This window comes from Embiotoca jacksoni, unplaced genomic scaffold, assembly GCF_022577435.1.
Source record: "Embiotoca jacksoni isolate LCO1_2020_lvr unplaced genomic scaffold, fEmbJac1.0.p SCAF_11, whole genome shotgun sequence".
NCBI classification, from domain to species: Eukaryota; Metazoa; Chordata; class Actinopteri; family Embiotocidae; genus Embiotoca; species Embiotoca jacksoni.
The window spans coordinates 9900707-9926401 of NW_027185241.1; the positions used below are offsets into that span (position 1 = coordinate 9900707).

The 25695-nt window shown below is 37.5% G+C and overlaps 1 protein-coding gene across 1 annotated transcript; it reads right to left on the reverse strand.

The window, feature by feature from the left end:
• Positions 1-11868: 11868 nt before the first annotated feature.
• On the reverse strand, positions 11869-20176 carry LOC138194371 (sialic acid-binding Ig-like lectin 14). The gene is made up of 10 exons (XM_069143059.1): positions 20133-20176; positions 18261-18330; positions 17692-18057; positions 16352-16642; positions 15499-15753; positions 13776-14024; positions 13573-13657; positions 12873-12962; positions 12675-12744; positions 11869-12598 (listed from the first exon to the last, which is right to left on the reverse strand). The coding sequence occupies exons 2-10, from the start codon at positions 18307-18309 to the stop codon at positions 12563-12565; spliced, it is 1491 nt and encodes a 496-aa protein (XP_068999160.1). The 5' UTR covers positions 18310-18330; positions 20133-20176; the 3' UTR covers positions 11869-12562.
• Positions 20177-25695: the final 5519 nt, after the last annotated feature.

A 25695-nucleotide genomic window follows, 5' to 3' on the forward strand; every position in this document is an offset into this window, starting at 1 on the left:
ACAACTTCTGCCTCCAAGGACATTAGCTGCATAAATATGAAATCCACAGACAGTGCCACAAGTGCCACAAATTCATTCAGACATGAAAGGATTCAGAGGTAAGTGGATTGTTGGTGTGTGTGCCAAAATACAACAACAGAATCACATTTAAATGTGTTTATCCTCGGCTTCATGTTGTTTTTTTTAAACTTTAAATTTCACTTCCTCATTAGTAATGGAACTGAAGTTGTGGCTGTCATTTCTGAAGCTGAGTATCATGCATGGTGAGTATCAAATTTAAATGTGGTTGAATTTAATGCTTCATTTTACACTTAAAGATAAATCAAATGTCCTCAATTGATTTTCAGTGGCGCATGATGTCCAGGCCATTGATTGGAGCGTGGACATACCATCAACTATTCCTGCCGTGGAGGGCTCCTGTTTGGTCATTCCCTGTATGTACACTTACCCCAGCGATCGTTTACCGACATCCCTTCTACCATTCAGTGGACACTGGAAGAAGGGGACTAAGTTAATCTCGAGCAGTCTCCCATTGAAGCTGGATAAAGAGTACGACCAACGAACCAAATTATTGGGAGATCTGAAATCAGGCAACTGCACCATGCTGATGTCTGATGTCAGGGCCACTGATATCGGCCCTTTTTACTTCAAGGTTATCATACCGGGATACGAACATTTCTCATTCGAAAACAACCCAGTGTCCATTAACGTTACACGTGAGTATTGTATGGATTATTTTAAAGATTTCAAGGCGATTGAATTGTATTGTGAGTAAAGTTGGTGTAATTCTTCAACTTTTCAGGCATTCCAGATCCTCCCTCTCTGACTGTGATAGTGGGGAGGAAGGTAACTGCCTCCTGCTCTGTGATTCACTCCTGCCCAACGATGCCACCGCAAATAACCTGGAACCATGCTGGATTCATCAAGCGTCAATTAAAGAAGCTGGATCAGTGGAAGTGGGAGACAGTGACAACCCTGATCTTTCGACCTGAAGCCTCCGACTTCAAAAAGCCTTTGAACTGCACAGTAATATACAGCGGGGGGAAGCGAGCAATGAGCTCCACAATGTCTTAAAAGATTAAAGAAGAACTGAAAGGCCTAAATAGCCCCTTTAACTCTCCACGGTAAACGTGTTCATGTAACTAATGTCAAGTTTCACACCTGTAGTTTAATGTCCCAGCAATATTTGTACAATTGTACTATTTAGCTGCGGAAAGATAAATGTCACCCTGCTGTGGTATGATAACAGAGATAATGTTGGACCAAAAGGGAATCTACAAAAATCATGTTGAGACAGTGAATCCGAACATTTTACTACATTCGTAATGTCCTTTCAAATAAATGACCGCCTATGCGTGTACATGATTTTTTATGTTTGAGTAACAATAGTATAATTGAAATGAATATGTTTTTAAATGTTTTCTTTTTTAAAGAATACGTATGATTGTGTGAAAACTGGAACCCATTTCTAACTACATAATAAACACGGCCTCAATTCTTTTCCTCAATGCGGTACGCTTCTCATTCTGCAATTTTTTTCAACATATTCAAGTATGCTTTCGGGAAAGTGTGCCGATCTTGGTCTTTTAAAAGAAAATCTATAAATACACAAGTTTTCTCAATTACTTTCCTGAATGTTCCCCCATCCTCACGTGTTTTTGTACACTCAGTGAGACCGTCTTTTGTGGTATTCTTGAGAAATAAGTGGTTTCTAATGCTTTTTTAGTTTCACTGACAACATATGCAAAATACTTGAATATGAACATCTTCTGAGCTCTCAGGTTTACATAAAGGGCATGAGGTGTGTTTGTGAAATGCCATCATTTCAGCGCTCCTATCTGTCAGCCATGATGGTGACTGGCTTCGTCTTTCAAACTACATGACTTTCTCCAGAGTGACTTGGGCGCAAACACAATGGTTTCACTTCCATCAGCAATAGATAACAAACAGTTGAAGTTGCATGTAAAAGCTGCTGCCTCACATTTTACACTGAACTCATATGGCTTTGAAATTGACTCGCTGAATATTTAAAAACCATCTCACTAAAAAAGCCTTAACATCTGTTTTCATCTGTTATTGTGCTCAATTAATCTTGCCCACTGAGAAAAAAAATAAGTGTAGCGTAATTGTAGTATTGGTTGACATTGTCTAAAAACTAATTAAAGAGTTATCAAAATATCTCCAAGCAAATTATTACATTAGTTTAATAGTGATTTTACATGATACATTATTCCATTCATCAGACAAAGAAATTATAATTTTTTTTTTGGACAAAGGAAGTCATATCTGCAGGTATAAGTGCATTAAAGCTGTATTGCAGGACTTTAATATGTCTGTTTTATTTGCCAACGAGTTCACACATTGCTGATTAAGTCTATCAGTGCCAAGTGAATCTCTGTATTTCACAGTATACAGAGTTGTTGTTGTTGTTGTTTTAATTCTGGAGATATTCCCATGCTGACCAGAAGAATGCAAACATGCTTTGTGGGCACTTCCAGTTTAGCTCTATGCTAAACCTGGATAGGAATGAAATGGCTCAATCGAGCGTCTCTTCAAGACTTCCGAAAGGTTACTGGTCAGAAAGGATCAAATTCTGATACTCAAAACAATTTATTCAACGTCTTTGTTGGAGCCTGCTGAGCATGTGTCAACTGGGTTTTTGTGATTATTCCCGCTGGCAGGAAGGGGAGACAAAAGTTCCACACTGTATGTTTAATTATAAGGGTACTTTCAGATTCAAATATTTTTTTCAACAAGCAACATAATGTGAATAACAGGAGTAGATCAGAATAATGTTTTTTGTAATACAATATATGCAGAAAATAACATACTAAGTTTTCTTGTACTATTTTTACACTGTTCTTGACCCACATTAGTTAGACCCCGTGCAGATGAACAGGTCTTTTGCTTCTTACATATTGGCATCAATCGCATCACCCCCGTCCATCTGCAAAGGAAGCAAGATTAATTCACTTTCAGGAATGCATTTAATAAATGAATAAATACAAGTTTACATACAGTACGTCCATGTTGCCATATATATGATCATTGGAGTGAATGGCAGGGCAGTTTACATCATGAAAGATCTCTTTCCTGTATGAAGAATGCAGATATCAAGCATGGTTTATTTTATGTTTTATTTACACATAAAGACATTCATTTATTGTATAGCCATTTCAAATCAGGAGGAAAGTTTTGTTTATGCCACACTAAAACCTTTTTGTTGAGGAAAACCGGGGGAGCTCCACATTTCTGTCTGCCTTCATGGCGCTCCTATTGGATGTTGCAGTGGCTGTAGAACATCTCGTAATGGCAGAATACTTGTTTTGACTTAAAGACCACGAGAGAGACCTGTAAAACTTGACATTGTGAGCTGTATCTGACTGAGAAAATGTTTTAAGTTGACCCTGTGATACTAGTCACTGTAATGTGATATGACTACATTTTTATACAACCTGAATTAAGTTATACATGTACATCACTTCAATGGTTATCTTTACTAGTGGAAAAAAAACACAGGTTTCCCATGTATGTCTTCCACATGGGACACTGTGTTTACCACAAGTTGAAACATATGATAACATGGAGAAAATACGTGGAAAAGTGTTCACATGGGAATCTACGAGAGCTTCACATACTACAGAATGAAAATGTTACAAAACGACATGTTTCACATGTGCACAATCACATGTGTCATATGGTCACAGGTAATCACATGGGTCTTGCACATGTGAAATTCATGTTTTGTTTCAGCAAGGGTTGTTGTTTTTTTTGCTGTTGCGCTTTAAAATCAAACACTTTTCATATACACTGTAGTGTGCAGATTTGAATGTACGCGATTCATTTGAACTAAAAAGAGAAACAGAATGATTTACTTTCAATGACAACAAAAAAAAAGATCTAAACAACTTACCATTTTCTAACAACTCCCACATTATAGCAATAATTATAGAGCAAAATAAGTCCTTAAACTTTGCATTGCTAAACGAGCTCCCAGAAAACTCAAATAAGACATATATGACGACTTTTCAGACAACATACAGAAAATACAAGTACATTTAAGAATTGATGTTATTGTAGTATAACTGAAAGTGCTGTTAAATATATTTTAACACGTCTGTGGCAAGGTATGAGAAAAAATATAGCACATCAGTGACAAGAACAAAATTCATGCAAAAACAAATCTACTCGTGCTTCCTTACCAAGTTTAAGGAACATTTAAAAGGATTAACTATTGCAAGCTAATCAATAAATAATCAGGTTTTTTTAAACAAGAAGCTTTTTTTTTTTTCACCATCAGATGCTGTAATCTTGTCACAAGGACAAGAAAGGTCTTATTTGTTGAGAAAAAGCTTTTTCATACACTGATGTTTGCAAACAGGCTTTGGAAGCTAATTTACACCAAACAAAGGAGTTTGATAAGATTTTGTTGAGGAGTAAGACTTTCTCGACCTTGGTTATCTCTGTGTCCTTATCCACAGGCGCTGGGTCTGTTGTCTTCCAAGGGTTTAATTCTCAGAGTTAGTTTTACTTGAATTTTACAGACATTTCTGTCACACAACAGACCAAACATGTAACTTTTACTGCTGCAGAGTCCCCCTCATATCATGTGCCACTTTGCTTTAATGTAATCTGCAAAATGTCTCTTTGTTAACAACTTTTTCCATTTCTCACCTTCTTTATCTGCTGTTGCTTTATAAACTGTTGCTTTTGTGCATTACTGGAACTCTGTGTTCAGTGAGATGTATTTCTGTATTTATTTGCTTGCAAAAAAAAATAACCTTGTGGTTACTTTTAGTAGCATGTCAAATGTTACACGAACAAAGAAAGTGACCACTTATTGCAACAACTTCTGCCTCCAAGGACATTAGCTGCATAAATATGAAATCCACAGACAGTGCCACAAGTGCCACAAATTCATTCAGACATGAAAGGATTCAGAGGTAAGTGGATTGTTGGTGTGTGTGCCAAAACACAACAACAGAATCACATTTAAATGTGTTTATCCTCGGCTTCATGTTGTTTTTTTTAAACTTTAAATTTCACTTCCTCATTAGTAATGGAACTGAAGTTGTGGCTGTCATTTCTGAAGCTGAGTATCATGCATGGTGAGTATCAAATTTAAATGTGGTTGAATTTAATGCTTCATTTTACACTTAAAGATAAATCAAATGTCCTCAATTGATTTTCAGTGGCGCATGATGTCCAGGCCATTGATTGGAGCGTGGACATACCATCAACTATTCCTGCCGTGGAGGGCTCCTGTTTGGTCATTCCCTGTATGTACACTTACCCCAGCGATCGTTTACCGACATCCCTTCTACCATTCAGTGGATACTGGAAGAAGGGGACTAAGTTAATCTCGAGCAATCTCCCATTGAAGCTGGATAAAGAGTACGACCAACGAACCAAATTATTGGGAGATCTGAAATCAGGCAACTGCACCATGCTGATGTCTGATGTCAGGGCCACTGATATCGGCCCTTTTTACTTCAAGGTTATCATACCGGGATACGAACATTTCTCATTCGAAAACAACCCAGTGTCCATTAACGTTACACGTGAGTATTGTATGGATTATTTTAAAGATTTCAAGGCGATTGAATTGTATTGTGAGTAAAGTTGGTGTAATTCTTCAACTTTTCAGGCATTCCAGATCCTCCCTCTCTGACTGTGAAGGTGGGGAAGAAGGTATCTGCCTCCTGCTCTGTGATTCACTCCTGCCCAACGATGCCACCGCAAATAACCTGGAACCATGCTGGATTCATCAAGCGTCAATTAAAAAAGCTGGATCAGTGGAAGTGGGAGACAGTGACAACCCTGATCTTTCGACCTGCAGCCTCCGACTTCAACAAGCCTTTGAACTGCCAGGTGATATATAAAGGGGGGAAGCAAGTGATGAGCTCCACAATTCTTAAAAGATTAAAGAAGAACTGAAAGGCCTAAATAGCCCCTTTAACTCTCCACGGTAAACGTGTTCATGTAACTTATGTCAAGTTTCACACCTGTAGTTTAATGTCCCAGCAATATTTGTACAATTGTACTATTTAGCTGTGGAAAGATAAATGTCACCCTGCTGTGGTATGATAACAGAGATAATGTTGGACCAAAAGGGAATCTACAAAAATCATGTTGAGACAGTGAATGCGAACATTTTACTACATTCGTAATGTCCTTTCAAATAAATGACCGCCTGTGCGTGTACATGATTTTTTATGTTTGAGTAACAATAGTATAATTGAAATGAATATGTTTTTAAATGTTTTCTTTTTTAAAGAATACGTATGATTGTGTGAAAACTGGAACCCATTTCTAACTACATAATAAACACGGCCTCAATTCTTTTCCTCAATGCAGTACGCTTCTCATTCTGCAATTTTTTTTCTCCATATTCATTTATGCTTTTGGGAAAGTGTGCCGATCTTGGTCTTTTAAAAGAAAATCTATAAATACACAAGTTTTCTCAATTACTTTCCTGAATGTTACCCCAACCTCACGTGTATTTGTGCACTCAGTGAGACCGTCTTTTGTGGTATTCTTGAAAAATAAGTGGTTTCTGATGCTTACTTTATTTTCACTGACAAGATATGTAAAATACTTGAATATGAACATCTTCTGAGCTCTCAGGTTTACATAAAGGGCATGAGGTGTGTTTGTGAAATGCCATCATTTCAGCGTTCCTATCTGTCAGCCATGATGGTGACTGGCTTCCTGTTTCAAACTACACGACTTTCTCCAGAGTGACTTGGGTGCACACACAATGGCTTCACTTCCATCTGCAATAGATAATAAACAGGTGAAGAGGCATGTAAAAGCTGCTGCCTCACATTTTACACTGAACTCATATGGCTTTGAAATTGACTCCCTGAATATTTAAAAACCATCTCACTAAAAAAGCCTTAACATCTGTTTTCATCTGTTAATATGCTAAATCAATCTTGCCCACTGAGAAAAAAACAACGTGTAGTGTAATTGTAGTATTGGTTGACGTTGTCTAAAAACTAATTAAAGAGTTATCAAAATATCTCCATGCAAATTATTACAATAGTTAAATAGTGATTTTACAAGATACTTTATTCCATTCATCAGACAAAAAATTATAATTTTTTTGGACAAAGGAAGTCATATCTGCAGGTACAAGTGCATTAAAGCTGTATTGCAGGAATTTAATATGTCTGTTTTATTTGCCAATGAGTTCACACATTGCTGATTAAGTCTATCAGTGCCAAGTGAATCTCTGTATTTCACAGTATACAGAGTTGTTGTTGTTTTTTTAATTCTGGAGATATTCCCATGCTGACCGGATGAATGCAAACATGCTTTGTGGGCACTTCCAGTTTAGCTCTATGCTAAACCTGGATAGGAATGAAATGGCTCAATCGAGCGTCTCTTCAAGACTTCCGAAAGGTTACTGGTCAGAAAGGATCAAATTCTGATACTCAAAACAATTTATTCACCGTCTTTGTTGGAGCCTGCTGAGCATGTGTCAACCGGGTTTTTGTGATTATTCCCGCTGGCAGGAAGGGGAGACAAAAGTTCCACACTGTATGTTTAATGATAAGGGTACTTGTTTTTTTTTTCAACAAGCAACATAATGTGAATAACAGGAGTAGATAAGAATAATGTTTTTTGTAATACAATATATGCAGAAAATAACATACTAAGTTTTCTTGTACTATTTTTACACTGTTCTTGACCCACATTAGTTAGACCCCGTGCAGATGAACAGGTCTTTTGCTTCTTGCATATTGGCATATATCGCATCACCCCCGTCCATCTGCAAAGGAAGCAAGATTAATTCACTTTCAGGAATGCATTTAATCAATGAATAAATACAAGTTTACATACAGTACGTCCATGTTGCCATATATATGATCATTGGAGTGAATGGCAGGGCAGTTTACATCATGAAAGATCTCTTTCCTGTATGAAGAATGCAGATATCAAGCATGGTTTATTTTTTTTTATGTTTTATTTACACATAAAGACATCCATTTATTGTATAGCCATTTCAAATCAGGAGGAAAGTTTTGTTTATGCCACACTAAAACCTTTTTGTTGAGGAAAACCGGGGGAGCTCCGCATTTCTGTCTGCCTTCATGGCGCTCCTATTGGATGTTGCAGTGGCTGTAGAACATCTCCTAATGGCAGAATACTTGTTTTGAATTAAAGACCACGAGAGAGACCTATAAAACTTGACATTGTGAGCTGTATCTGACTGAGAAAATGTTTTAAGTTGACCCTGTGATACTAGTCACTGTAATGTGATATGACTACATTTTTATACAACCTGAATTAAGTTATACATGTACATCACTTCAATGGTTATCTTTACTAGTGGAAAAAAAACACAGGTTTCCCATGTATGTCTTCCACATGGGACACTGTGTTTACCACAAGTTGAAACATATGATAACATGGAGAAAATACGTGGAAAAGTGTTCACATGGGAATCTACGAGAGCTTCACATATTACAGAATGAAAATGTTACAAAACGACATGTTTCACATGTGCACAATCACATGTGTCATATGGTCACAGGTAATCACATGGGTCTTGCACATGTGAAATTCATGTTTTGTTTCAGCAAGGGTTGTTGTTTTTTTTGCTGTTGCGCTTTAAAATCAAACACTTTTCATATACACTGTAGTGTGCAGATTTGAATGTACGCGATTCATTTGAACTAAAAAGAGAAACAGAATGATTTACTTTCAATGACACCAAAAAAAATTCTAAACAACTTGCCATTTTCTAACAACTCCCACATTATAGCAATAATTATAGAGCAAAATAAGTCCTTAAACTTTGCATTGCTAAACGAGCTCCCAGAAAACTCAAATAAGACATATATGACGACTTTTCAGACAACATACAGAAAATACAAGTACATTTAAGAATTGATGTTATTGTAGTATAACTGAAAGTGCTGTTAAATATCTTTTAACACGTCTGTGGCAAGGTATGAGAAAAAATATAGCACATCAGTGACAAGAACAAAATTCATGCAAAAACAAATCTACTCGTGCTTCCTTACCAAGTTTAAGGAACATTTAAAAGGATTAACTATTACAAGCTAATCAATAAATAATCAGGTTTTTTTAAACAAGAAGCTTTTTTTTTTTCCACCGTCAGATGCTGTAATCTTGTCACAAGGACAAGAAAGGTCTTATTTGTTGAGAAAAAGCTTTTTCATACACTGATGTTTGCAAACAGGCTTTGGAAGCTAATTTACACCAAACAAAGGAGTTTGATAAGATTTTGTTGAGGAGTAAGACTTTCTCGACCTTGGTTATCTCTGTGTCCTTATCCACAGGCGCTGGGTCTGTTGTCTTCCCAGGGTTTAATTCTCAGAGTTAGTTTTAATTGAATTTTACAGACATTTCTGTCACACAACAGACCAAACATGTAACTTTTACTGCTGCAGAGTCCCCCTCATATCATGTGCCACTTTGCTTTAATGTAATCTGCAAAATGTCTCTTTTGTTAACAACTTTTTCCATTTCTCACCTTCTATATCTGCTGTTGCTTTATAAACTGTTGCTTTTGTGCATTACTGGAACTCTGTGTTCAGTGAGATGTATTTCTGTATTTATTTGCTTGCAAAAAAAAATAACCTTGTGGTTACTTTTAGTAGCATGTCAAATGTTACACGAACAAAGAAAGTGACCACTTATTGCAACAACTTCTGCCTCCAAGGACTTTAGCTGCATAAATATGAAATCCACAGACAGTGCCACAAGTGCCACAAATTCATTCAGACATGAAAGGATTCAGAGGTAAGTGAATTGTTGGTATGTGTGCCAAAATACAACAACAGAATCACATTTAAATGTGTTTATCCTCGGCTTCATGTTGTTTTTTTAAAACTTTAAATTTCACTTCCTCATTAGTAATGGAACTGAAGTTGTGGCTGTCATTTCTGAAGCTGAGTATCATGCATGGTGAGTATCAAATTTAAATGTGGTTGAATTTAATGCTTCATTTTACACTTAAAGATAAATCAAATGTCCTCAATTGTTTTTCAGTGGCGCATGATGTCCAGGCCATTGATTGGAGCTTGGACATACCATCAATTATTCCTGCTGTGGAGGGCTCCTGTTTGGTCATTCCCTGTATGTACACTTACCCCAGCGATCGTTTACAGACATCCCTTCCACCCTTGAGTGGATTCTGGAAGAAGGGGACTAAGATAATCTCGAGCAATGTCCCATTGAAGCTGGATAAAGAGTACGACCAACGAACCAAATTATTGGGAGATCTGAAATCACTCAACTGCACCATGCTGATGTATGATGTCAGGGCCACTGATATCGGCCCTTTTCACTTCAGGATTATCATACCGGGATTCAATCAATTCTCATTCGTAAACAACCCAGTGTCCATTAACGTTACACGTGAGTATTGTATAGATTATTTTAAAGATTTCAAGGCGATTGAATTGTATTGTGAGTAAAGTTGGTGTAATTCTTCAACTTTTCAGGCATTCCAGATCCTCCGTCTCTGACTGTGAAGGTGGGACAGAAGGTATCTGCCTCCTGCTCTGTGATTCACTCCTGCCCAACTATGCCACCGCGCTTAATCTGGAACCGTGGTGGAGCCATCGACCGTCAGTTAAACAAGCTGGATCAGTGGAAGTGGGAGTCAGTGACAACCCTGATCTTTCGACCTGCAGCCTCCGACTTCAACAAGCCTTTGAAGTGCAAGGTGAGATACAGCGGGGGGAAGCAAGCGATGAGCTCCACAATTCTTAGAAGATTAAACGATAACTGCAAGGCCTAAATAGCCCCTTTAACTCTCCAAGGTAAACGTGTTCATGTAACTTATGTCAAGTTTCACACCTGTAGTTTAATGTCTCAGCAACATTTGTACAATTGTACTATTTAGCTGTGGAAAGATAAATGTCACCCTGCTGTGGTATGATAACAGAGATAATGTTGGACCAAAAGGGAATCTACAAAAATCATGTTGAGACATTGAATCCGATCATTTTACCACATTCGTAATGTCCTTTCAAATAAATGACCGCCTGTGCGTGTACATGATTTTTTTTATGTTTGAGTAACAATAGTATAATTGAAATGAATGTTTTTAAATGTTTTCATTTTAAAGAATACGTATGATTGTGTGAGAACTGGAACCCATTTCTAACTACATAATAAACACGGCCTCGATTCTTTTCCTCAATGCAGTACGCTTCTCATTCTGCAATTTTTTTTCTACATATTCATTTATGCTTTCAGGAAAGTGTGCCGATCTTGGTCTTTTAAAAGAAAATCTATAAATACACAAGTTTTCTCAATTACTTTCCTGAATGTTCCCCCATCCTCATGTGTTTTTGTGCACTCAGTGAGACCGTCTTTTGTGCTTACTTTATTTTCACTGACAACATATGCAAAATACTTGAATATGAACATCTTCTGAGCTCTCAGGTTTACATAAAGGGCATGAGGTGTGTTTGTGAAATGCCATCATTTCAGCGCTCCTATCTGTCAGCCATGATGGTGACTGGCTTCCTGTTTCAAACTACACGACTTTCTCCAGAGTGACTTGGGTGCACACACAATGGTTTCACTTCCATCTGCAGTAGATAATAAACAGGTGAAGTTGCATGTAAAAGCTGCTGCCTCACATTTTACACTGAACTGATATGGCTTTGAAATTGACTCGCTGAATATTTAAAAACCATCTCACTAAAAAAGCCTTAACATCTGTTTTCATCTGTTATTATGCTCAATCAATCTTGCCCACTGAGAAAAAAAAATAAGTGTAGCGTAATTGTAGTATTGGTTGACATTGTCAAAAATCTAATTAAAGAGTTATCAAAATATCTCCAAGCAAATTATTACAATAGTTTAATCGTGATTTTACAAGATACTTTATTCCATTCATCAGACAAAGAAATTATAATTTTTTTTTTTGGTCAAAGGAAGTCATATCTGCAGGTATAAGTGCATTAAAGCTGTATTGCAGGACTTTAATATGTCTGTTTTATTTGCCAACGAGTTCACACATTGCTGATTAAGTCTATCAGTGCCAAGTGAATCTCTGTATTTCACAGTATACAGAGTTGTTGTTGTTTTTTTAATTCTGGAGATATTCCCATGCTGACCGGATGAATGCAAACATGCTTTGTGGGCACTTCCAGTTTAGCTCTATGCTAAACCTGGATAGGAATGAAATGGCTCAATCGAGCGTCTCTTCAAGACTTCCGAAAGGTTACTGGTCAGAAAGGATCAAATTCTGATACTCAAAACAATTTATTCACCGTCTTTGTTGGAGCCTGCTGAGCATGTGTCAACCAGGTTTTTGTGATTATTCCCGCTGGCAGAAGGGGGAGACAAAATTTCCACACTGTATGTTTAATGATAAGGGTACTTTCAGATACAAATATATTTTTTTTCAACAAGCAACATAATGTGAATAACAGGAGTAGATAAGAATAATGTTTTTTGTAATACAATATATGCAGAAAATAACATACTAAGTTTTCTTGTACTATTTTTACACTGTTCTTGACCCACATTGGTTAGACCCCGTGCAGATGAACAGGTCTTTTGCTTCTTACATATTGGCATATATCGCATCACCCCCGTCCATCTGCAAAGGAAGCAAGATTAATTCACTTTCAGGAATGCATTTAATCAATGAATAAATACAAGTTTACATACAGTACCTCCATGTTGCCGTATATATGATCATTGGAGTGAATGGCAGGGCAGTTTACATCATGAAAGATCTCTTTCCTGTATGAAGAATGCAGATATCAAGCATGGTTTATTTTTTTTTATGTTTTATTTACACATAAAGACATCCATTTATTGTATAGCCATTTCAAATCAGGAGGAAAGTTTTGTTTATGCCACACTAAAACCTTTTTGTTGAGGAAAACCGGGGGAGCTCCGCATTTCTGTCTGCCTTCATGGCGCTCCTATTGGATGTTGCAGTGGCTGTAGAACATCTCCTAATGGCAGAATACTTGTTTTGACTTAAAGACCACGAGAGAGACCTGTAAAACTTGACATTGTGAGCTGTATCTGACTGAGAAAATGTTTTAAGTTGACCCTGTGATACTAGTCACTGTAATGTGATATGACTACATTTTTATACAACCTGAATTAAGTTATACATGTACATCACTTCAATGGTTATCTTTACTAGTGGAAAAAAAAACAGAGGTTTCCCATGTATGTCTTCCACATGGGACACTGTGTTTACCACAAGTTGAAACATATGATAACATGGAGAAAATACGTGGAAAAGTGTTCACATGGGAATCTACGAGAGCTTCACATATTACAGAATGAAAATGTTACAAAACGACATGTTTCACATGTGTACAATCACATGTGTCATATGGTCACAGGTAATCACATGGGTCTTGCACATGTGAAATTCATGTTTTGTTTCAGCAAGGGTTGGTTTTTTTTTGCTGTTGCGCTTTAAAATCAAACACTTTTCATATACACTGTAGTGTGCAGATTTGAATGTACGCGATTCATTTGAACTAAAAAGAGAAACAGAATGATTTACTTTCAATGACAATAAAAAAAAAAAAAACTAAAACAACTTACCATTTTCTAACAAGTCCCACTCCTATCAAAATTACTGCCAAACCCACACCTGTTCCTATTGCGATGAAAATATTCTTCATTTTACCTGTTCCAAACAGAAATCATATAGTCATTTTTTTCTCCTTTTCATATACAGAACTAACAATCTCAAACTGCATTTAAAAAAAAAAAAAAAAAAAAAAAAAAAAAAAAGTTTTACATACTATTAACAGGGAAAAACAGGACAAGGGTGCCTTTGCCCTCTGTGTTGTTTGCCACACATTGCACAGACTTGAAGGACCCAAAGTCTGTCTGCAAAGTCCCGATTGTAAGAGAGCCGCGTTTGTCTACTTTGGTGCTTTGCAGAACTCTGTCAGCAAGCACAAAATGGATCAAGCTGGGAGGCCTAGACTCCACAACGCACACACACTCTTCTGAGGAGCATGAAGAGATGGTCTTAATCTCAGGGGCACCTGTAAGGACAAGAAATGCAGTAAAGCGAATGGACAAGGGACAAATTAAAGGACAAAACAGCATAAAGTGTCTTAGTAAGGTATTGGTTCACCACTTGCTGTCAGGACAGTTTCGATGGACCTTGGCATTGACTGTGCAAGTCTGTGGTTCTCTACTGGAGGGATGGACATTGCTCTTAAAGATATTCCTGTATTTTTTGTTTTGATGATGGTGGCGGACCACTGTCCAACATGTCAGTCCAAAATCTCTCAGGTGGTCATTTGGGTGGAGCTAAGGTGACTGCAAAAGGCCATAGCTGATTCACATCATTTTGTATACCATTCAGTGACCCCTCATGCCCTTCGGGTGGTGCTACCATCATCCTGGAAGAAACCACTTCCATCATGATGGAGGTGTTTCATCACAGGATAATGGTGATCACCCAGAACAACTTTGTATTGATCTACCTTGAGCCTTCCCTGAAACTGTAATGCCCAGAGAGGCCAAAGCGGGGCTGTCTCAAATTTTGTTGTACTGGACGGGTGTGTCGATTTCATGATTTGCTGTGATACGGGGTTGAAGGTAGAGAACTGTACATTTCTGCAAATAAAGAGTACATGATTTGAGTTTCACATCGGAACGTTATCAAATTACAAGAGCCTATGTCTTATCTATGAAGAACAATGGTATTCTTCTCTCTTTCCTGCTGATTCTCATGTGCTGTTCGTGTGTCCTACAGCACTGACGCTGGGCTGTGAGTCAAGATGAGAGATCAAGGCAGTGGCACACTGATGAGAGAAAATTTAGAAATAAATTGGCAAGATGACTGTTTTGGACAATAATTTCTGCAAAATAATAGCCCCACTATTATTACACTGACTAAGAGGGTAGTAATTCTGAAATTTTAATTTAGAAAGTACATTTTCTGTAAAATATATTAGATTTTAATGAAGTGTAATTTCACATAACTTAAACATTCATTTTTGACATGCAGCCCTCCGTTTATTATAATTTTTGGCCATTCATAGGAAAGAATTTGACCAGCTGTGCTCTAAGGGCACAAGTGGGCGCCAGATCTCTTCGCTGTAATGAAGTGTGCGAGCATTTGCTGTTCGGTTCTCATGCAGTCAGGAGAATATGGGGAAGGAACCCGTTTACTAATGTCTTTCTCAGATCTTTACACTCTGTTACTAAAATTTAACAGTCTTTGTGACTGAAACTGTTGCCGTCTGTGTCTCAACAATGAACCCTTTTAGACTGCTTCTCCTTTTTGCCATTTTGGTACAAAATCTCAATCAGCGGTACCTGCACAGCATGTTTAACATGCAGTGCACCAGTGCGGAAGCATCTGCATTCATTATGTTTCTCCACTGATTCATTCTTATTTTTTCTATTAATTTGTCACCCATCTGTAGGAGATGGCAAACAACAACGACATCAACAAAAACAGATCTCCTCTTACATTACATTTCTTTAGCCTAATTGTTTACTTACACAACACATTGAGCTGCACAGGGCTTGATTTGACTCGTCCCTCTTCATTGATGGCAGTGCAGTAGAAAGTTTCTCTTGTGTGTCTCGAGACATTTGGCACCATGTAGATACTTCCTGTATACAGCTGAGCACCAGTTTCATTCTGCCACTCATAGCTGCTTGCAGGAGGGTGAGCGTCACTGGAGCACTTCAGACGCACAGTTTCTCCCTCCTTCAGATCTGAGTTGTACTCAACCTTCACATTCACCGGGGCATCTGCACAGACACAGTTAGCTGTTTGTGTTGCAATGGTGCTGTTCAGACACATTTGAAACTATTTTTCATCATAAGGGCAAAGTTGAACTTCATTTAATGTTTTGATATAATGAGATGCCCGAGTAAAACATCAGAGTCAATCTGGAGACCATTATGTAATGTAGGAAATATTATGCCAATCTATCAATTATTTGATAAGAAATTTTAATCAGCAGCACACACACAGACCACTAGTCTGACATTAGCGTCCATCGAGGAACACCACTTGCATGTTTCCAAAAGAAAGAAATTTATAAAGCCATTAAGAAGGTTTTTGGGAGCAAACGGGGGATGTACACCAAATCAGACAGAATTTGTTGTCTGTCATGTCACGTTCAGAATAAATGACATAACGCTGTTTTTCCAGAGCAGATGAGTGTAGCATGACTGTGAGTCCTGTGACAGTGACTGACCCTGGCTCAAGAAGCTGCAAATGTTTTGTTTAAATATACATACACACATATATATATAACACGGCCGGGGGGGGGGGGGGGGGTCTTCTTTCTATATTTATTTAAAAAATTAAGTATTTCTACTCACCACTGATGTACACACTTACATTTTACTTTAAGGACCTTGAATATTTCTTGGCGCTGCCCTCCCTTGTATCTTACGATGCATTGTAAAGGCTTGTTGTGGTCGGTATGGGTTGGGCGAAAGGTCAGAGTGGAGGTCGCTTTCCACTGCCCATGGTCAAGCTGCTGTGACTGGAAATGCTCCTGTCCAGAGTGACTCCAGTTGAACACAGGAGGAGAGGTAGGGCAGGAGTGGGACACAGAGCAGGATGCTGATACAGTTTGACCCTCCTTTACCTCCTCTTTCACAGAAAATGTGATGGGGTTTAGTTTATCTGAAAGATCATGATAGGCAATCATAAAGATCATTTGTCTACTGTATTGTGACTAAGGAAGAGCAATTATAGGTTATTGTTATGTTTTATAAATCTTTGAATTCTTGTTTTGCTTGTTTTGATATTGAAGGACTTTGGAATCACTGAAGTTAACAAAAAAAACTCTTGATAATCACCAACCCTGAGATTGCTGAAATTACACGCATCACAGAAGAATTAGGGGTAAAGGAGTCGAAAGAAAGATATTTCCTGTTTTTTTTTCCAGGTGGTTGCCTCAAACTAAGATTTTTGTTCTGGTTAAAAATATCACAAGGGGAGAATGGGAACTTATTGGTACATGGTAACATTTTGGTATTAGAGTATAACTTTATGTTTTTACAAAAACAGTTCTCCTAATGTTCTCTAACAAAACTCTAACTCAGATGCCGCTCACAAACATTCAGATGTCATGCTGCAGACAGATGTTAAGAATCCTCAAGCTGGGTGGCATTTCCTTTCAATATCATACATCTGTGTAAAGAGAAACTCTGCTTTACTGTTTAGTTATTTAAGGCAGGAGGAAGACAGCCAATTATAAAGCAAAAATAAAGAACAGAGAAAAAGATAGTTCTTGAAATTACAATAACATAGTTACCAATCCAGTTTGTATTATTAGAAAATGTGGCTTTTGAGGCTCTAGGGTTAAAAACATAAAATTTCCAATTTATAAATTCTAAAGTTTGCCATAAACTGTTGGGTAATATGAATGATTAAACGCTCTGACCAGTGACTGTTAGTCCTTTTTCGTGTAATTTTGCTTTCTTGTTTCCATAAATATATTTCTACATCTGACTCTGAATGAGTAATTAAGGGAAGTATGAAAAGAAAACTAATTATTGTAAAATGCTTAGATCACTACATCCTGATCTGCTCTGTGACCACCAGCACAGATGCTGGTGATAGGACAACTGAAGTAAAAATGCCAAGACATTTAAATGTCATATATTATTGCAACAACTCTAGAGTTAAAGAGAGAACTGTATTTACTGAAAGTATTTCATCTTACTTACCAATCATTGAAATGGAGACTTTGCCGTCTCTGTAGGAAAACATGTCATAGCCTGCCATTTCAACCCTGAAATAAAAAGGCCCTTGGTCACGTTGTTGAAGAGGATCGATCTTCAAAGAACAGTTCTTCTGTTTGACGTCTCCTATCAGCTTTGCCCGATTTCGATACTCCTGCATCATTTGAGACTCAACGGGGTGATAGATGAGGTGATGCGTCTTATCGTCGGTCCAAATCCCGGTGAACTTGGTGACTTCCTTCTGGGGGTCTGGGTAGTTAAATGAGCAGGGGATCACCACACATGAACCAGGGAGACCTTTAACTGAGGAGGGCACCTGAATTGTCCAAGACGAGGCTTCACTTTGAATAACTGTAATAAATTGCACAGGAACATGTGGTGAAATGGAGCACTGAAACAGAACAAATACAAAGAGAGCCTACGTGCATAAAATACAAATTCAGCAGAAAATTGTCTTATTTGCCTGAAAAAAAAAAAGACACGTCAAAAAGACTTTAATTCTCATCTTGTGAGCAGTAAAGATTACAGTTGAATATACACAAAATGTACCATACCTTTAGAGCAAAGGCACATGAAAAACAAAGGCCATTTCAATGCATCCATCTCATCTTCTCAGGATCAGACCTGCAAATAAAGTGACAAATATGTTTGTGTCTTTACTGCTGTCATTTCCCTGTGGTGAAAGATGACTCATCTAGTTTCCATGACCACTTTTAATCCACCATGTGCCCACAGAGTTACACACAAAATTATATTTTTGTCCCATCAGCTGTATATTGGTGAGGTCTGCCATATAAATAATTTTGCATTATGATTATTTATTTATTTTACCAGGTCAAAAAAAGTTTCTCGGCTTTACACAGTGTGTGTGCCATCCCGCCGCTCTCGCTTTCCTCTTTAAATACACATGAATTTGATTTAATTAAGTAATAAATCAATCAATTAAATACTTTATTTATCCTTATTGGGGCCGGCACCCAATACAACAATCGATAAATAATAATAATTTTGAAATATATTCTCACATCTGATCATCTCACTGACGTCTTCATCAAGTCAGAGCCATTTTATAACGACTCTATATCAAAATATGTTTCTATACTACACTCCTATATTAGTATTAAAAAAAAAAAAAAAAAAAAAATACAGAAAAATGCAAATAAAATATCAGTCATTAGAAAAATAAATAATATTCTTTCTGTTACTCAAATAAAATATATGACTGTCAAAAATACCAGATTCACAAAAAGCACAGCATGGCGGTTGGTTGCGGCAACGGCTCAACAGCAACAACGTTTTATGGTGAAACTCGTTTCTAAACACTGAAAGCCGTGACATTTTAAGTAACGTGAAAACACGTATATGCATATAAAATAAAATTAATTTCTCAAAGTTACACAAAATCACATTCACAACCCGGCTTTACTTGCATGTAAACGGCTAACTGGCTATCTCAACCGCGGCCGCTGCTCTCCGCAAATTCACTCGGTTTAAACTCCGACAACGGTCGTCTCAAAACACCGCAAAGTTGCTCCTGAAATCTTCACCTTGAACCTAAAGACTCGCAAACATATCTGACAGTACCTGCGGATCAATGAAGAAACATACGACGAGGTAAGTGTCCTCATCGAGCCAGCGCCATTTCACTCTGACTGATTGTGTTTGAAGGGAAACTTCACGATGCATTCATGTACATTCTGTCAGCGTTCGTTTCTTCAGCGGTATCTCCAAAATAAAATTATATATTATTATAATAATAATAACAATAATAATAATAATAAACTTTCCTACAGCGATCTACATCTAATATCTATTTTTGATATATTCAGGTCATATAAATGCTTTGAGCCTTTTGTTAGTACATTCTGCTAAATTAATCTTCAGATCGATGACAGAAGTTAAATTCACTAAAGATGTTTGAAATGAGAATTTTTTTTTTTTTTTTTTTTTTTTTTTTTTTTTTTTTTTAAATATGCACCTTTTAAAAAATATTTAATGTAATCTGTCAGTAGTTTATTATATGCACAAGGTGGGTGTGAATTTGTTTGTGCTGCCAGTAAACCAAAGAAACCACAGTGGAGACCACAGACATGTCAACCTAAATATGAAAACAATGAATACAATGACCCAGTTTTATATTAAAATTAAACCAAGAGGCCAGAACAATACTAGTTGAAAAGTCATGTATTTGTTCAAAAGGCTTGCCTACATGTTAAAACAGTGTTTGCTTCAAAGAAAAGATTTTAAAATACCTTGGCAGCGACACTATGAAAAGATAGTGATATGAAATCCAAAACCATAATCATACATGCATGCATGCAAAGTGAAGCAAAATACACAGTTATCGTGACAAAAACTTAATTGATATGTTCAGAAATTATTAAATAACATGGTAATTTTCTCCAAAGAAAGTTATATTTACTTACGCTATATGTCTCAGAAATGCAGAGGTGTTATGGTGTGATTTCCTTCACTAATTTCTGCTCATACTGATAATATCAGAGCTCTATTCACCAAGACATCACCGAAAACAAAAAAAAGTCCTATGCTTCATTCGATCATATCCAGAGCAAAAAAAGGAAATATTTCTGCATTTGGTTTCATTAAACAAAAAAAGGAAGTTTGCTCATTTTAAAAAAATACCTTGTGGTCTCACTTCCTGTTAATGAGATCACACCAACAAAGTCGTTGTGAGTGAGAAAAGTGTCTTAGCGGATCTCGTCAAAAAGGTATCTCTCAAGTTGCAGCAGCACCACTTTCACAACTGAAGGCTGAGCTGTTGTGTTTATTGAAGTGTGAACAGTGAAGTCAGTCATTTGAAGTAATGTGGCCAGTCGATGCTGAACATGTCAGGAAATCGCTGAATCAAATAGAAAATGTACCAAAAAACTTTAGTAAATTTAACAAATAAGCATATAAATGTTTAACAGAAGACTCCACACAAATATTTGTCTTTACCAGGTTACTGCAGGTCTCTGATGTCTTTTCTTGCTGCAAATGTTGAATGAGAGGTGATCAGGCTCCTCCATTTTAAAGACAGAAGGCCCGAGCTCATCATCAAAGGAACAATTAATTAGATCTTTCTGACATTAAACAACGCTATTACAATATAAGTTAATAACTGCTGATTAATGAACATAATTTGTATACAATCAGTTGTTCAATCACTGGGAAACACTTTCACTCAGTCTCTCATTGCTTTAAAGGGATTTGAAACCTTAATGAAAGCAACCAATCGAAAGTACTTTTACATTTCATAAGGTTTCAGATAGTGTGTCCTTTCTCAAAGTTGTGTTTAGTTTATTTATATTACTGATTGGCACGATGAGTCATACCGTGCCAAGAAAAAATTAAGATATCCCATTATTCTAAACCCTGATAAATGATTGTTCATATATTATTAATGACTGTTACTATAGCCATTTTAAATTTTCAATGGACATATAATAGAGTATTTTGAAATTAGGAACTGTACTGAAATTACTGGACTCACTTCCAAATATGAGACCATCCTCAACATTTCTAATATTTATTTGGCCCTTTTTCTTGATTTAGAACAAATGCAACTGACGATTTGACGTTGAGTCATCAAGGTCTAAACATGGAATCACCTGTGTTCTTTTTCTTTTAATGAGCATGTTGATTATATTAACCTCCAGTTGATTTTGATGAGCATAAATCTTAAAATGTAAATGTACACTCCTTTCAGCCAATAGAAAACAGCTACATTATTCGTTTTAATAATACAACATTTTATAAAAACTTGTTTCTAGCAGTCTCTGAGTATACAGTAAGGAGGATTTTTACCCGTATAATAGATCCTATAATGTTCCCCATGAAGAACAGTGATTCAGGGTACAATGGGCTGTCGTGAAATATCTGAATGGGTAAATCCACCACTTAAGTTCATTCAAATTTTCCTCGTACTATGTTTGAATAGCCAGAAAGTCTTCCTCTGTCAACATGAGATCTGACCCTCTCCCCTTCATCTTTTCACTGTCAACAGTGTCCTGATCCTCCAGCTGAAGCGGTTTAATTTTGACTCATCCTTCATCCCTCAGAAGATTATCAGCCCTGTTGATTATGTCAAAGGAGCTGGTGGTGAATCAAGGAAACATAATCACTGAACAGGTAGGGCACTAACTTAAATAAAAATAGACACCATTGCTATGACTGTTTTTTGGATATACACTCAAGGAAAATGAGACTGAAATCACAAGCCCTTTCCGCCTGTGACTGTGCTCTTTTCTAGACAAGGACTCGCTATTCCCGGCATCATCAGCCATTTGGGCTCCTCAGCTGACAGTGGTAAGTGTTTGAGTTGTGTTTTGCAGCCACATTTATTAAACATGAATCAGATTTCAAAGTTTAGGAATACACCATGTTTTTAGATGTACCATTAACAAATATTTCCTCTCCTCCCCAGGCCATTACATATCTGACGGTGCTCACCGAAAGCAGAACCAAGGACACATGACAGACTGCTGGCTCAGGAATAATGACAACCGCATCTGTGAAACAACTATTATCTGACTGTGACCAGCGACAGATGACAGCTTACCTCCTGGTCAATGAAAAACAGGCAAGGAGTTGGAGTTGGAAAAAAGGTGTTTGTGCAAATAAGGAATTTACAATGACTTCAAAACACTAACAACAAGCTTTTTGTGTTGGCTTTCCAAGAGTAGAGGATATTCTGGTTTGGAGGATGGGCTGGAGGAAGCAACAACCTCTGCTTGAATTTAAAATGTGGTGACTTTTAAAATGCATACTGATATGCAAACATTAAGCTTTTCTTTTGCTTTTTAGGCATTGAAGTCGTGACATCGTCATGAATATATTGTGTTACTTCCTTTAGCAAAAATGGTGACTGTAACAAATGTCTGTTACCACAGTGGGTCTTTCTCAGCACAATGACACCAACAACGTATAGTTCTCAAAGTGTTTTATTGTCACTACAATACCGCAGTCACAGTCCGTGCACTCTGCTGCCTTGCCTCCGAGCGCACCCACAGCGTCGGTCCGTCCGTCCGTGTAGGTAGGTAGGTAGGTATTTACTTTATTAATCCCCGAGGGGACATTTTTTTCGCTACAGCAGCATACAGAAGCAATAAGATAATAATAGAAATAATAGAATAAAATAATAGAATAGAATAGAATAATAGAAAAGCAATAAAATATCAGTAAATAGCAGTAAAAAATATAAAATATAAAATGCACAGTATATACAGTGCATTATATATCTATATATATTATATACAAACAAACCAAGAAACACAGTCAACATATATATATGTATATATACAGTACAGTATATATCTATATGTGCCCCACTGCCACATTCCTCTACCGCCCGATTTAGGCCAGGGAGCCATCCAGCCCCCTGTTCGATGCGTCAGTCTGCAGGGTAAAGGGAAGAGAGAAGTTAGGTGTGTGGAGGAGTGGTTCCCCACAGAGAGCCTGTTTCACCCTCTCAAATGCCAACTGGCACTGCTCCGTCCACTGGACCGGATCTGAGGCACCTTTTCGGGTCAAGTCGGTCAAGAGACTGGTCAGATCAGCAAAGTTAGGGATGAACTGTCTGTAATAACCCGCCAGCCTCAAAACCGCCTCACTTCTTTTTCAGTCTTGGGCTGTGATAGGAGCAGTTTTGTCCACCTGAGGGCGCACCTGCCCGCCGCCAAAGTGGTACTCCAGATACAGTACCTCTCCCCGTCCAACTGCACACTTCCCTGGGTTGGCGGTGAGCCCAGTCTGCCTCAGGGACTCCAGCACCGCGCCCACCCGCTGCACATGCTTCACCCAGGTGGTGCTGTGGATGATAACATGATCCAGCTGGGCGGCAGCATATGCAGCAATGTGGACGCAGCACCCGGTCCGTGAGGCGTTGGAAAGTGGCCGGGGCACCGAACAACCCAAAGGGAAGTGTGGTAAATTGGTATAATCCAAACGAAGGCCGTTTTTTTTCCTTGGACTCTGGCGACAGAGGGATCTTATTATTATTATTTTAAGTTTTATGGCGGATGGCATCCAACGAAAGGTCTTTAACCTGTCTGGCGCCAGTGGGAATTTCTAGCAATGACAAATGATATGATCTACAGATTCTGCTATTTTGCAGGACTCACATAGTCCTTTTGGGTGTTTATTTATTAGTTGCATTATTTTGTTCAGCCTTGTGTTTTTCCTCAGTCTTGTTAATATATTTTCTTCTGTGGTGCTTCTTCTGGATGTCCTTCCTTTGCCAATTTATTTCTGAATAGCATAAAGATGTCTTCCTGTGTCTCTTGAGTCCCAACTGAGCTGCCATTCCTTAATCATGTTTCTTTTGATTATTGATTTAGTTTCTGCTTTGCTGAATAAAACGGCTGTACTGTGCTGACACTCCAAAGCTTGTTTTGCTAATTTATCTGCTCTTTCATTTCTCTTTATCCCTCTGTGTGCAGGCACCCACATAAATGATACAAAAATACTCATATTTTTAAGTCGGAACAGAGTTTTCTATATTTAATTGATTAAATCCTGTCTGCTGTGAGATGTGAATGATTGTAATGACAATAATGCTAATAATTGCAGACCTGCTGGCTCCCCATTCTGACCCTGTTAGACACATGTAAAATATTTTTACATTTCATAACTATTCTCTGAATATGATCATTCCATGTTAATTTATCATCGAGCAACACACCTAGAAACCTAAAATCTTTCACTTGTTCAATCTTCTGTCTGTACATTTTTATCTGAACATCAACTCCTCTCTTTCTAGTAAACATGATTGTTTTAGTTTTTCCCACAGAAAACTTGAATCCCCATGAATAAGACCATCTTTCTACCACATTCACAGCCTCTTGTACATTCCCTTTAATATGGTTTATGTTCTTCCTTCCCCCTCTTCCACAGTGCTCCATCATCAGCAAATTGGGATCGTCCAATATCACCCTGAACTTGAAGGAAAACATAATTTATCATAATGGAGAACAGTATCGGACTAATTACACTACTCTGAGGTGTACCATTCTCTACCAGGTATCTACTACTATAGTGTTGTCCCAATTCTGACTTGAATAAATCTGTTAAATAAAAAGTCTTTAATCCAATTATATGCTCTGCCACCTATTCCTATCATACTTAATTTAATCAACAACCACTCCTTCCAAACCATATAATACGCCTTTTCCACATCAAAAAACACAGCCATCACTGACTCTGTATTTACCTGGACTTTTTTTTTATTTCTGTCTCTAAACAAATAATTGGGTCCATAGTTACTCTACTTTTCCAAAATCCACTTTGATGAGGTGTTATCATTCCCCTGGTCTCCATATAAAATGTTAATTTGTCTGTAATAATTATTTCCATAATCTTACCTCCATGACATGTTCGTGAAATGGGTCTAGAATTTATTGGGTTTGATGAGTCTTTACCTGGTTTCCTGATTGGCATAATCACAGCTTCTTTCCAATAACTAGGCTGTCTCCCCACTTCCCAAACCGTATTATAAAAACATAACAATTTGATCATTGCAAAACTACCTAAATGCTTCAGCATTATATAACAAATCTCATCCCTTCCACCTCTTTCTATTGCTCTTTTCAACTCTTCTAAAGTAAATGGGGCATCAATTGGACTATTAGTATTGTCTCTTCTTTCAAGAATTCCAGGATGAGCTGACCGTGTCCTTTCCCTTCCTCTCTTACCTTCTACTGTCAGGTTTGCAGAGCTGTGGATTTCTGTTAGTGCTTTTGCCATCATCTCTGCCCTCTCCCCATCCGACACTGCTGTTTCCTCCCCCCTCTTTAATACTGGATACTACCGTACTCTTCTAAATTTTCTCATGCTTCTAATCATCCCCCAAATCTCTCCCAGAGGTGTTGATCTCCCAATTCTGCTACAATAATTCTGCCAGCTTTCCCTTTTTGCTTTCCGAATGATTCTACGAACTCTTGCTTGTGCTTGTTTGTATTGTATTAAATTCTGGAAATTATGTGATCTTCT